This window comes from Coenobita brevimanus, chromosome 1, assembly GCF_032717465.1.
Source record: "Coenobita brevimanus isolate Jiangsu-jjx chromosome 1, ASM3271746v2, whole genome shotgun sequence".
NCBI lineage: Eukaryota > Metazoa > Arthropoda > Malacostraca > Decapoda > Coenobitidae > Coenobita > Coenobita brevimanus.
Genome location: NC_136954.1, coordinates 59,476,287 through 59,489,644, shown reverse-complemented (window position 1 = coordinate 59,489,644; position 13,358 = coordinate 59,476,287). Strand labels below are relative to the sequence as shown.

Genomic DNA, 13,358 nt, shown 5'->3' with positions numbered 1-13,358 from the left:
TTGGTTGTCTAATTCTTTGATCAGCTTGCCTTTCACTGCCTTTGCATTTATATATCCAAATGGCCTTACTATATTTCTCTTAACCCATCACGTCCCGAGCTATTTCGCACCCCTGACACCCCCCAATCCCGAGGTATTTTTGAAAAAATTTTTTTTGGCTGAAACCTCCGCTTTTGGTGAGAAACATCGAAAATTCATAGAGAAATCGCTCGCCTGAGGTTTAAAATACTTGATCCAGGTAGGAGTACCTCCTTACCTGACTGGGTTTTCTAACAGGCTGGCACCAAAGAAAACGAATTCTGTGGGAGGGTAACTATTTCACACAACTCATAAACGGTATTTATTTATTTACTTGGTACGAATTTATATGTAGTACGAGAGTATATTGGTTTTCAAACAGTAATATAGGCATTATAAGCATTGTTTCACTCACTAATTCATCACCATACCTGACCTTCTTTTGCCACATTACCTGATCATTATTTCTGATTGTTTCTTCTTCTAACGCTATGTAAACTTTGTCCTCCCCATTGTCATCGATTGGGGAATCACTCTGGCCCTGAATATCTTTACTGGCCAGGTCACTGGTAACAGGTGAATTGCCGAGACAATGGGGTGAGGGGGGGAGGGGGGAGGTTATGTGGTGTAAGGCATTGTCCTTGCTTGGCATCTTGTAGAGGAATAGAGAAAGGTGTCCCGTGTATACGTACGAAAAATCACGCGCGAAAATTGAAAATTTTGCAAATTAGGGACCTTGCAATTGCACGACATACCAGTACGTCGCCGGGACTGGCAAATGCAAAATGTTGCAATGTACCCATATGTCGACGGGACGGGGCGGGTTAATCACCTTTGTCACATCCATCTTTTTTCAACAGACACTTACATTTGTCCTCTTCTGTTTATCTCTAGCCAGGTACTTTAACTCCTTGTCTGCTCCTATAGTAACTCAAACTCATCTCTGCCATCCTCCTTTGTAAGCTCTGTCCTTGTACTGATAATTTCTAAAATATACACATTCTCCACCTCTTGATGTTACTTCACATCCACTTCTCAGGTAACTCCTCTTTGATGTCCACGTTTATGACCATTGACCTTTTGGAAATAACATAATCATTTGTAATTTCCACACAGATGTTGACCAAGATGCGCATATGTTCGCATACGCTGATTGGTCTCCTGATAGGATTATTGTACTATAACATCGGGAATGAGGCTGGGAAGGTCTTCAACAACTCAGGCTGCCTCTTCTTCTGTATGCTGTTCCTCATGTTCACTGCCATGATGCCTACCATACTCACATGTAAGTCATTACTTTGTCATAATAATCATCATCTAATCCAGTGTTGCCCCATGAGGAACGTAGGAGCCCAGGGCCAGGTAAGTTAGGCCTGACATTTAAGATGAAAGTGACCAGTTTCACTCATCCCTGAGCAGCATTACTTGAGCAGTAAACCCCAACTGCCCCCTGGATTTAAACCTGCACAGGCTCAATCTGACTGGAGGGCCTTCATTACCCACCAAAAAATCATGCGCCATATTTTGGTTATATGGTTACCACCCAGCATAGTAAATGGTTTCCTGGTATACAGGAAACCATTTGGCCTTTTCACTCAGTCACTCATAGGCTGAAGGAAGAGGAAAGACTGAAGGAAAAAAAGACAGAAGAGGAAGGAAGGAAAGAAGGAAATGAAGAAAGGGCAGTCACCTGAGAGTGGCACAACATCAAGTGAGTGGATGGTGAGCGCCCCCACCTTGTCAGAAAATTCCATAGCTTGAGGCAGTGATGAATTTTTTCCTGCATGATATTTTCTGTTCTTATCTATTGCTAATATGGAGTTCAAAGTGTTTAGCAGAAGTTATTGGTTAAAAGATGATCATGAATTGGTAAAACTGTATGTCCATAACTTTCTCACATATTTGCAGTGGCGTATATAGGTTCATGGAAAGGAGGGAGCCACAGGGGTGAATCCAGGATTTATTTAAGGGGGGGGGGACGAGGGAAGCGAGCTTCTACAGCAGGGGGTCTGGGGAGTTGCTGTAAACCCTCCCCCCAGGAAATTTTTTGAAAGTCAAGCAGTTTTAGGGGCATTCTGAGGCCTCAGAAGGGATATATTGCACTAATTTGATATGCAGTGACAGAACAATATAAAGAATCTTATGTATCTTGGCTAAAACAAAAATGAGCTGTTTGAAAAATATTTAATTAGGCAATTCAGCAGTACCTGGTATGTATAAAAAAAAAAAAAAAAAATTGCTACATCATAATAAACAATTGTTGATTCCTTCATTCCTGGAAGTTAGTGTTCATTTTTATATGAAACATTTAAAAAATTAAACTAAAACTCTGTTTGATGTCTTAGAGAGAGTGAATGAGTGAGTGAGAGCTTACTTACTGGTACTCTTAAGAGTCGTGTGAGAGTTCATCATTTGAAATCAAGCAGCCTATTTTTATGGCCGAATTCATTGATTACTTGTGTACGTATTTAGATCTGCAAATATGTTGGCCTATATATATATATATATATATATATATATTTATATATTCTGTACTTACAGGGTGACTGAAGAGGGCAAGAATGAGGGACTAAAAAACACTTCTTTTTGTACTTGCAGTGGGATGTGATAACTCCTCTGCCCAGTACTGTGTTGCATGTTGTGCTGTGCCTTCTGTGGCACAGGAGGGAAACAGTACTGTAATCAGGGTTTCTTTTCATTCCAGAAACTTTTTTCCAGTGAAATTAAAGAACCTTATTATTTACCACCCCACCTAGAAATGTGGTAGAAAGATGATCATAGTATAACATTCATACCCCCAGCCTTTGTTCACCATCATAATTTCATTGTGCTTTTACAGTCCCGCTTGAGATGAATGTATTTATCCGTGAGCATCTCAACTACTGGTACTCCCTCAAGTCCTACTATCTGGCCAAGACCATGGCTGACATGCCTTTCCAGGTATTAAACATTAAGTGTTTGTTTTTTGGTACAGTAGGATAGAAGTGTCAGGTTGAATGAAGACATAGTGTAGTTTATGATGAGAGGGTAGTACAGTCCAGGGTATGTAATAGATTTTCAGCATATGATGACTAGGATTCCAGATCATGTGAATGAGTATGTAGCTTATTTCATTGGATGTGCTGTTTATAGTCCTCCCACTTAGCTATGCTTTTTTTTCCCAATTTCTGGATCCTACATCAGCTTTGGATGGGCATAAGGGTCAGGACGAATGTGATGCTGCTGGTGACAGTGACCAGTTGTTTAACTACTGTAATATCTCTTAGCATTGATGGGTTGTCCTAGATTGATTATTTAAGTTGTTTCTTAATTAGATATTCATGGCAGTTCTGTAATGTGGCAGACTTATTTGAATTACTTTTGGAAGTATATGATAGGTATTTGAGTATTCAGAATCTTTTTCTTTACGTTAATTCAAAGTAGTAACACTATTGTAGCAATGGCAGTCATTTATAAAGAGTGTAGAGGATTATGTTCACTTAGGAGCTTTGAAAAAATAGAGTTTTGTAGGAGATAAATCAGCCATTGGTTAGCATGCCAGCATTGTCAACATAGACTTGAACAGGAAAGTCTAGGACTGTATTAGTTTTGGAAGGTAGCAGAAGCTTTTCAGGCAAATAAAATGCTGCCTAGTCTCAGTCTCTCACTTCTTCAAAGCTCTCACTTCTTCAGACCTCGGAAGACTTGTAAAGGGATAGTAAGGAATTTTGTTTATTTATTTATTTATTTTTTACCATTTAGGAATTGAATTTAAGCATGCCAGGTGACAAGTGGGTGTTACCCACCTGATTACGTGGCAGAATTAACCCTAGTTGCCAAGTAGAATAAATGAGTCTTCTACTCAGTAGACACTGATACATGATCGGAGAAGATATTTGAATGAAGAGACATACATAGCAACGGACTACAGAATTGTATTCCAATACAGGTGATCTACCCTCTACTGTACGTGTTACTGGTTTATTTCTTGACGGACCAGCCACTCGAGGCGCACCGCTTCTTTATGTTCACCACGATGTGCATCATGACATCCCTTGTGGCACAGTCTCTCGGCCTTGCCATTGGGGCATGCTTAAACATTCAGGTGTGTTGCTGTTACCTTTACAATTACCAGTAGCTGATGTTTTGTATCGAACAGGTATGCCTGTCTAGCATGGTTTAACATTTATACATAGTCTTGCTTAGGCTAATCCACTTCATTCATGAATAGTTAATAATAGTATTGAACATTCAGGTATTTAGGTGTGAATTTGAAGGTTATAGTGTTTGAATAATCTGGTACAGTACAGTGTTTGTATAATCTGGTACAGAAGTATTCAATTACTGTGCTGTATTCAAGTTTTATTGAATATAGCCTAGTTGTCTTCAGAATTTACCATGTGTGCATGCACGACTTTGCAGACTAGCATCAGTGTCATCAGTGTCCCTTGTAGGGCAAAGCAGTTCATGTAACTACACTCAAACCTCGAGTTAAGGGATTTCGGATTTAAGGGACTCCATATTCTACCTGACAAATGGAGAGGACCATTCAGAAAGTCTGCTGCTTGAAACATTAATACAGTATGTTTCTTTATACAGTACCTGTAAAGTAATATTCATAATCATATAAGTAAGTAAGATAAGTGAAACAATCATTGCATTTCAAAATAAGATTGTCTTTATATGTGGTAAAATAATGGACATTTTCAAGTAAGGGACAAGTTGATTCCCCATTTAGTCCCTTAAATCAAGGTTCGAGTGTATAAGCATAAAACTGCGTGCAGCCCTGTTATGTGTATCACCTTAGAGACATTGGCTGTCACATTGGTAACTGATTTCCTCACCACTTCAGTACTCGATGCTGAAGAATTATCAGTACTGCGATGATGTTTTTTTTTTTTTTTCCCATGCCATAGAAGGCTGCTAAAATGGGCAGATAGAATCCTCCTCTCCTTGTATTGCCATAGAGATAGTGCAGTGCCCACTATGTGTATTATGAGCAGCATTATTTCCTTCAGCACAGAAATGAGAGATTTTACCAACACCATCCTATGTCCTTAAATTCCTGTTGCTTTCTGAAGAAAAAGACCATGCTCTAGAACTCCCAGCCCCATGTGAAAGTGGATATTGTGTTATGATAATGGTAATTTAAATACACCAGACCTTTTCTCATGTTCAATTGTTATTGTTTTCATTGTGTACAGGGGGCTGTGTTCCTGGGTCCCATCACATCTATACCTGTGCTGTTGTTCTCAGGCTTCTTTGTCAACTTCTCTACAATCCCCATCTACCTGCGATGGGTCACCTACATCTCCTATGTCAGGTGGGTTGGTCTTAGTGCACTTAGTGGGTGGATTGGCATTGAGTTAAAATTTTTAAATTTATTTATTTATTAATGCAGACTTGACAGCCTGTTTCCAAGAACTCACAAGTCCTGCATATCACACATGTAATCACTTACCCACTATACATAATGGGTACATGCTGAGGCTGTCTCATTCAGGTTTGTTGTGATAGTATTAGCAGGGGGAAGCAGCCTAGGTATATAGATAGATAGATAGATTTTTTTAATGTGGATTGAAATTGCACGCTATTCCCTGTCCCAACCAGGAGTCAGACAACAAACTACTTATCGACTCAATAAGCATCCCCACCTCACCCCATCCCATCCCAAGCCAGAATAAGCTGCAGTTTATATGTTGTGAGCAGGATTAAGATCAAAAGGATAGCACATGAACCAAGAGAATGTTGAATGACATCCACTGCAAATGGATCAAAATTAAGTATGTGTAGTAATGGCTGAAGTATGAAGTACTTTATAGTGAAGGGATCAAGAGAATTTTTTAGAAATGGATTAAGGTATAGTTCATGTAAGGGTTGCAGATACGAGTAATCTTTAGAGTTGTTTTGAGATAATAGATGGGCAAATAAATGAGTCATCATCATCATCATCCGGACCTCCTTTCCCACCCAAGGGCAGGGTGAGGAGAGGAAATATATGAGCGTGTAAATATTCTGTAATGGTAATAAATGCAGTGGATACTATAAAATGAGGTACAGTTGCAGTCATTAGTTACTTAATAAAGTCAGCACTTGATGGGACTGTTAAACTAATCATCCTTGGATGTGTTGAAATCTTGCTTCATTAATGTGGAGCCGCAGAAGTGTTTATCCCTTCACTCTAACATTGTATATTTTATTCTTGCTCCTGAAACATAATTTTATCTTGAGTTTTCAGTTTGGATGGATTAGATATTGCCATCATTAACCACTTTATACTCCTGCCATATGATTATACTGTATTGAGGAGAGTTTTCAATATGGATGGGTTAGATACAGCCTTCATTAACATCTTCACTAGAAAAGGATTTCCTAAACTAGTGAAATGGTCTGATGTTGGCCAGAAGAAAAGTAGTAAGATGCCCTCTAGCTAATGAGGTTGACCTCTTTAGTATTTTTTTTATTTTTTTTTAAATGCAAGAAAGAGGGAACCAAAGGTCAGCAGCCCACAAGATTGTTCCCTCCAAGAAAGAGCAAAAACAAAATACTGGAGAGCCAAATCAGGATCCATTCATATCAAGATGCCTGGACACACAGCATTTGATACTCTGGAAAGCATAGGCAGTAGGAAATACAGACAGAGGGAGACAGTTCCAGAGTTGACCTGTTGCATAGATGAAGGGCTGAGAGTAACTGTTAACTCTGGCATTAGAATGCTGGACAGAAAAGGAATGAGAGTTTGTTGCTAGATGGGTGCTGTGTCTGCTGTAGTGGTGGAGGGATACAAGCAATCAGTTCATAGGAGCAGTGACCATTGAAGTAGCGACAGAAAAGAGATAAAGATGACATCATGTTTAGTTTTTTCATTTTTCAGATTAGTTTACTTTGCATAGGAGGGATTTTTTGAGCTGGGGAGGTTAGACACTGTCTTCATTTACTCCTTCAATAATGGAGGCTTTTCTCAAGTTAAATATAATCATCAGGAAGTAGAAGAATGACTCATTGAAATAATGTTTTATGATTGAAGAGGCTATAACAAAATCTCGTAGGTCCATACTCAGGTGACAGGTGAAGCTTTGTTGCATAGTAATTTATTTTTTGTAGCTGTTTTACACCTTTCTCTTGTACATTCTCATGTATGTTATTTTTATTGTCCATATTGATGTAGTTGGGATCAGTCATTTACAAGAGAATATTAATGTACCATATACAGACATAAGTAAGGAAGAGGTTTTGGGGAGTTTTCTTAACTGATGAGACAATGAGCCCCATAATCTAACAGCATATGTTCTCTTTTCTCAGGTATGGTTTTGAGGGGACCCTACTCAGCATATACGGGTTTGATCGCAAGCCTCTCCATTGCTCTGAACCATACTGTCACTACAAATCTCCCAAAAAATTCCTAGAAGAGATGGATATAGCGGGAGCAGAGTTTTGGGTTGATTTTGTGGTGTTGTTATCATTCTTCATTGCATTACGGACAATAGGCTACTTTGTTTTGCGCTGGAAACTTAAGGCCGAACGCTAGAGAACTCTAGGCCAGATGCTACTGAATTCAAGGCAGAATGTTTGCATGACTGTTTATTTCTTGAATGCTTGTTTACAACAACTGCGCATGATTTAGTGATATTCTCGTGCGTACGACTATTTCAGGAAATCATTAAAAACATTTTCAGCGTCAAGTCTACTAGCGTTTAAGATTCCATGCTTTTAGGGGGCATTCTGGAGGCTCCATGCATATTAGTAATTCAGTTTTGCACACTTTAAGGGAAACTTATTAAAGACATTTGCAGCATCAGCGTGTCTGGAATATCTGGTGCCTGATTGTGACTAAATGTGCAAGATAAAACTCCAGAACAAATGTAGTCTTTCATTGTACAGCGTTCATGTTCATAAGTACTGGAGAATGCCACTGTATAGATTTTGTTGTATTGCCAGAATGGACATTGATGTATTAACGGTACAAGAGGAGTGTTGGTTACGGAAGCTGGAGATACATTTCTCAAGATGTGGCACATATTTGTAACTGAATCACTTTTGAAAGAAAAACATAAATGTATTGTGTTCCCCGAGTCTCATCATGCTTTTAAAAGTTACATAGAAATTGTTCTTTAAACATAATGGTGATTAATTTCAGTTTGCTGTCATTCCCTGGGGTGTAAAGGAAGTTCACAGTCTTCCAAAATAATGCTACAAGTGAGGAGTATGCCATTGATGAATTTGAAGTGTTCAGATTTGTGAGATGGTAAATATACTTAGAAAAGGAACCGATGAGTTGCAAATGGTGTGTTGGATTATTCTGTTGTTGATAAACTGCCACTGTTAAAAACAAACATTAAATCTTGGGCTGTTCAGCAGTTTACCCATATACTGAGGGTCATAGAGGAGTATTCTAGGTGGCTTTGGAGACTCTGTAACATGTCTTCCTCAGTGACTTTTTTCTGCTCATAACATCTTGGTATCCTTGTATGTTAGTGATGCACACTAGGTCAATATTAAAATGACAGTGGGCAAAATATGTCGTTAAGGGGGACATGGTACAAAGCTCCTGTGCTACCCAGAACACAGCCCACTATTCTTGTTGGCTTGGGAGGCTGTATACACATCTTCTTTAGTGATCTTTTTACATATTACATCATATTATTCTCTTGTAAATGTCATTTTTCAACATAAAAGTGTGTAAATAACATAGAAGATGGTAACTGGCCATATTAAAAATTAACTGACAAGCAGGAGGTGCTAAAGAGCCTCTGTAACAGATGAAATTATGACCCTGAATAGGAAATGTGGGAAGAATTACAGGTTTATCAGGTTGGCAGCATATATATGTTTGAGAGTACAGTATTATGTGGGTGTCTAAGTTCAAATTAATGGTTATTTATTGAAAGCATTATCAGTGGGAATGAAAAAGCCTTATACAGTACTGTACTGTATTACAGGGAGGTTAGCTAATAACATAATTGACTGCTTGTTAATAAGTGCACTTTTAGGTATTTAAATTATCAGTGCATGAATAAGCACAAACTGTTTTCTTAAAAGATTTAATCCAAAAGAGGAATGTTGGTACCAGTACGCAGCAAGTGGTGTAGAACAAGAGTGAGTCTTTACTGCATTTTTGCATACTTAAGGGCATTGAAAGCTTGCATATTTCTTGAATATATTTTTCTTTTTGAACACTAAATCTTTTCATTGCTCTCCACAGAAACTACAGCAAAGATTGAAGTAGGTTCTCTTTTCTGCATGTCTACATAACGTTTTGTGTTACTTAAGCATTTGGTTGTCAAATTTTAATGTAGTTTCATGTGTCTTTAATTTTGTAATAAACTGAAAGTAAAGCAGTTCAGCTACCTACTCTAATGCAAAGCTGCCAGCATTAAACCTCAGTTTCATTGCATACAGTTTTGACCCCTTATTGTCCTGTAACATATTTTCCTGTTGTGTTCTTGGTTCTGTAAGGTTATTTTATTAAACTTAAGAAGGGTGTCCGAGTAATGGCGTAATGAAGGCTGGATCTGACCCTTCCACTCCCAAAAGCCTATTATGAAAATGATTAACTCACCACTGTACTGAATAGGTTGATAAGCTGTAGATTTAACGGTATACTGTTGGATGGATTTTTGTCATAGCAACTCAGGATGGACTCTGGAGTCAGGCATCTGGCAATCAGTGAATTATACTACTTTTACTGTAAATACTACAAGGCCTACCATTATTATTTTTTTAGCATTACTGATTATGTGTATGGTGAGAAAGAGAAGCATAATTTCAAGAAACACCAATCAGTATTATTTTGATAAGGATAATTCATACAACTGTGGTGTAAATTATCCTTATTTTGACCCCTTCACTATGAGGATTATTTATTCCTGCTGTTTCTAGATTATTTTATTTGGCCTACGAAAGACTTTAAATACGGGGGGTTTGATGTAGCCTTCATTAACCTCCCTGCTTCTAACTGGAGGGGTTAGATATGGCATTCAGTAACCTCCTATCTCTCGGAGCATTTCTCACGTTACTAAAATCATCTGGTGGCAGCAGGAGTAAAGACATCATGGCATACTGGAGGGCTTTAGGAAGGTAATCAACAAGTTGTCCAGTAAGTCTTCATTATAACGCACACTCTTTTTTTTTGCTATTAAGTCACATTAAATTAAGGAAACATTTTGTTTTTTATTGTCACTTACAAACCTAATTGGCCAGTTTGCTCAGTTTACAGAATCAGTCATATATAAATGAAAGAATTGTACCACCATTTGGAAACAGTGTTTTTGGGGAGATAAAACAGTTTCGGCCTGACTTTGACCATCTTCAGGTACTTAAAACTTGATAATTTAGAACTCATTCCGTACTTATAATGAGGACTGTCTGTACTTGGAAGGTTAGGTGGTGGTGGTGGTGGTGTACAATAATGCTCATATGGCTCAAGGAAGTGTTGTTTCATATGATCCCTGAGTTGACTTTCCAGTGGATGGCTTGTCAAGCCACTTTGTATCAGTAAATTTAGGTTCTCTGTGTTTGGTCAGTCATTGTTGGGGTAACGACTTGCCCAAAGCACACAGAAAACTATTTCATTCACCCTTTCTTGAAGGGGTCTGTGTAGTTCCCTCATCCCCCCAATATCACTGCAGTCTTCATTCACCCCATTAGTTTGTCAGCCTTTCCCAGAGTTTAATTTAGTTTACACATATAGGTTTCTTTGAAGTACTTCATGATTCCCCACCCAGGTCACTGTAGTTTCTTAAATTAACCCTGAAGTTTTTATTTAGATTCAGCATTGTTTTAAATAAGTACACCCATATGTAGCCCATTGAGGTTCTTCATAGTTCCTCACCCAAGTCACTGGAGTTTTGTCACATTTCTCCTTAAAATTTTACACTGTTGTACAGATTCACTTTAACCCTTATGGTATGGACATGTTATACTGTATTTTACTCTTGCTACCACCAGATTACAGGTATTTTATTTAGCTTAGGAGAGCTGCATAGTAGTGAAGGGGCTAATGGACATTAATCTCTGCAGTTCAAAAACTCTCTAAAGCTGCATAAAATCATCTAGCAGCAGCACTACTGAACTAGAAATATATATTATTGTATTGAAAGGGTCAGGGTCTTGTTATATCTGCTCTGGTGTAAGTGACTTGGGTGCAGTGAGGGACTGCAGTTAGGCTAGGATGAGGCTGTGCAGAGGATCTTTGACTGTGGCTGCCCCATTTGAAATACTGTTAGTCCTCATTTAAAGTTGCCTGTTAAAGTTTTATTATTAAGTTGCTGATGAATTTACATATTCAAGTTGCACTTTGTGTATGTGTGTGTGTGTGTGTGTGTGTGTGTAATTCACCGGGTCGGTCAGGATCACTTGATGGTCGTGATCGTCAGCTTTTACCCTCCCAGAAGGGAGCTGAGAGCTCATATAGTCCGATCTAAGGGCAAGGCTATAACCTTCACACATGCACACACCTATCCCCTTGCTCAAGGGGGACAGTAACCACCGACTTCGTCAGTGAAACTTTTCGCAACCTGAGCGAGTGTGTGTGCGTGTGTGTGTGTGTGTGTGTGTGTGTGTGTGTGTAATTCACCGGGTCAGTCAGGATCACTTGATGGTCGTGATCGTCAGCTTTTGCCTTCCTGGAAGGGAGCTGAGAGCTCATATAGTCCAATCTAAGGGCAAGGCTGTGACCTTCACACACGCACACACCCGTCCCCTTGCTCAAGGGGGACAGTAACCACCCACTTCGTCAGTCAAACTTTTCGCAACCTGAGCGAGGCGCGAACTCCCGTCCACCAGTTGGCAAGCGAGAGCGTTACCACTGCACCAGCGTGTGTGTGTGTGTGTGTGTGTGTGTGTGTGTGTGTGTGTGTGTGTGTGCATGCGTGCGCAATTTTAACTCTTATTACAAAACAAAAGTTAGCATTTTGCTCTCATACATCCTAGAATTGAAGTGAGGACTGAGTAAACAGGAAAATGTGTTAGGTAGTATAGTGACACTGTAGTTTGCCTTTAACTTGCACAAAGTCCTCATCATATTTTGCCCTTTTTTGTTCTCTTTTGTTGTTAATTCCTTAGAAAATTACAGAAATAGTGCCACTCCTGAAAGCAGATTTGCCAGTTTCCCTTGGATTGCAGTATCAAACTTCAGTGCTAGTTTAAAGCACATACCTGACTCACAATGAGGACTGCTGGTATTTCAGTTTGCCTTTCAGACATACTTTAGGTCAGTCACATACAAGGCCAGATACCCCTGGAACCCACACCACAGCTCTGTCATGTAACTGCGATTGACTAGCAATTGAACAGTTTGGCTAGGCAGTTGACCATGTTCTCTCAACTGTTCTGGAAACACGAGAATTTTTGTAGCATCTTCAACTTTCTGTTGTGTATTATTTTAAGCTGATAAAAAGATATTTCCCTAACATTCCCAAAGATATGTATATAGTTAAGATAAGTTTATGATTTTATAAAACACTTCATCATGTAGGATAATGTGGCAATTATAGCTCCTGTGATTTATTATTATGGATATCATGGTAGTCATTGGAATTTCTCAGTATAATTTTATTATATTCAGAAAGCCAGTGTTTCATTCTTTAATTTAACGTGCCTTAATTGGCAATGGAAAACACATACGTATATATATAAGGTACTTAGTTATAATCTACGCTATACCTGTACAGTTAACACCTAAGAGCTCATGCACCAAGTTAGAAAACGTATTTATTGAGTACAGTAGATTGCAGATACTGTCAGCTTGGGGGTGTATAATTTACTGGAAGTTTTGTAGAGTATATTCTAAGGATGCCATAGTTTCAGAGGCTTGTCAGTGCAATTGTGTTTACAGTGCGACGTTCTCTTGCTCAGTCTGCCTTTTGATAGCATCTTTACCCCTTCACTACAGTGATGGCAATTTTTTAAATATTATTTTTCTTGCATATGCTAAGCAATTTATTCATAATAAGGAGCACCCATTGTGATGCGGTTAGAATCAGTTGCCAGTAACCCCTCATGATAATGGCTACTTTCTGCACTGTATTCTTGCTACTGCCAAATGGTTATATTTAGCGTAGGAATGAGCTCATGTAGTGAAAGGGTTAAGAGTGAATGTAGACTATAACTTGCCATTAGTGTACAGTTTGCTGTAGAGACAACTAAGAATAACTACAAATGAAAGTTTGGAAATAATCATGAATAAATTAGGATTTACAATTTGGACCTGCCTGTCAGACTTTAATGGACAGTATGGAATATGCTTCAAATTGACCTTCTGAATCTGGGCAGTGTCCTTGTAAGTTTCTTATTCTTGCTGCAGCCAAGTGATTTTACTCAGCTTGGGAAAGGCCATTATACTGAAAGGGTTCATGAAGGCT

At 38.8% G+C, this 13,358-nt stretch overlaps 1 protein-coding gene across 1 annotated transcript in view; it reads left to right on the top strand.

The window, feature by feature from the left end:
* Positions 1 to 7,525, top strand: part of LOC145404928 (ATP-binding cassette sub-family G member 1-like) — a 69,124-nt gene extending 61,599 nt beyond the window's left edge. The window contains exons 9-13 of the mRNA XM_080276450.1: positions 1,135 to 1,303; positions 2,858 to 2,958; positions 3,947 to 4,102; positions 5,202 to 5,320; positions 7,300 to 7,525. Of these exons, the coding sequence (XP_080132576.1) occupies positions 1,135 to 1,303; positions 2,858 to 2,958; positions 3,947 to 4,102; positions 5,202 to 5,320; positions 7,300 to 7,525 (771 nt within the window). The remainder of the gene's footprint in view (positions 1 to 1,134; positions 1,304 to 2,857; positions 2,959 to 3,946; positions 4,103 to 5,201; positions 5,321 to 7,299) is intronic.
* Positions 7,526 to 13,358: the final 5,833 nt, after the last annotated feature.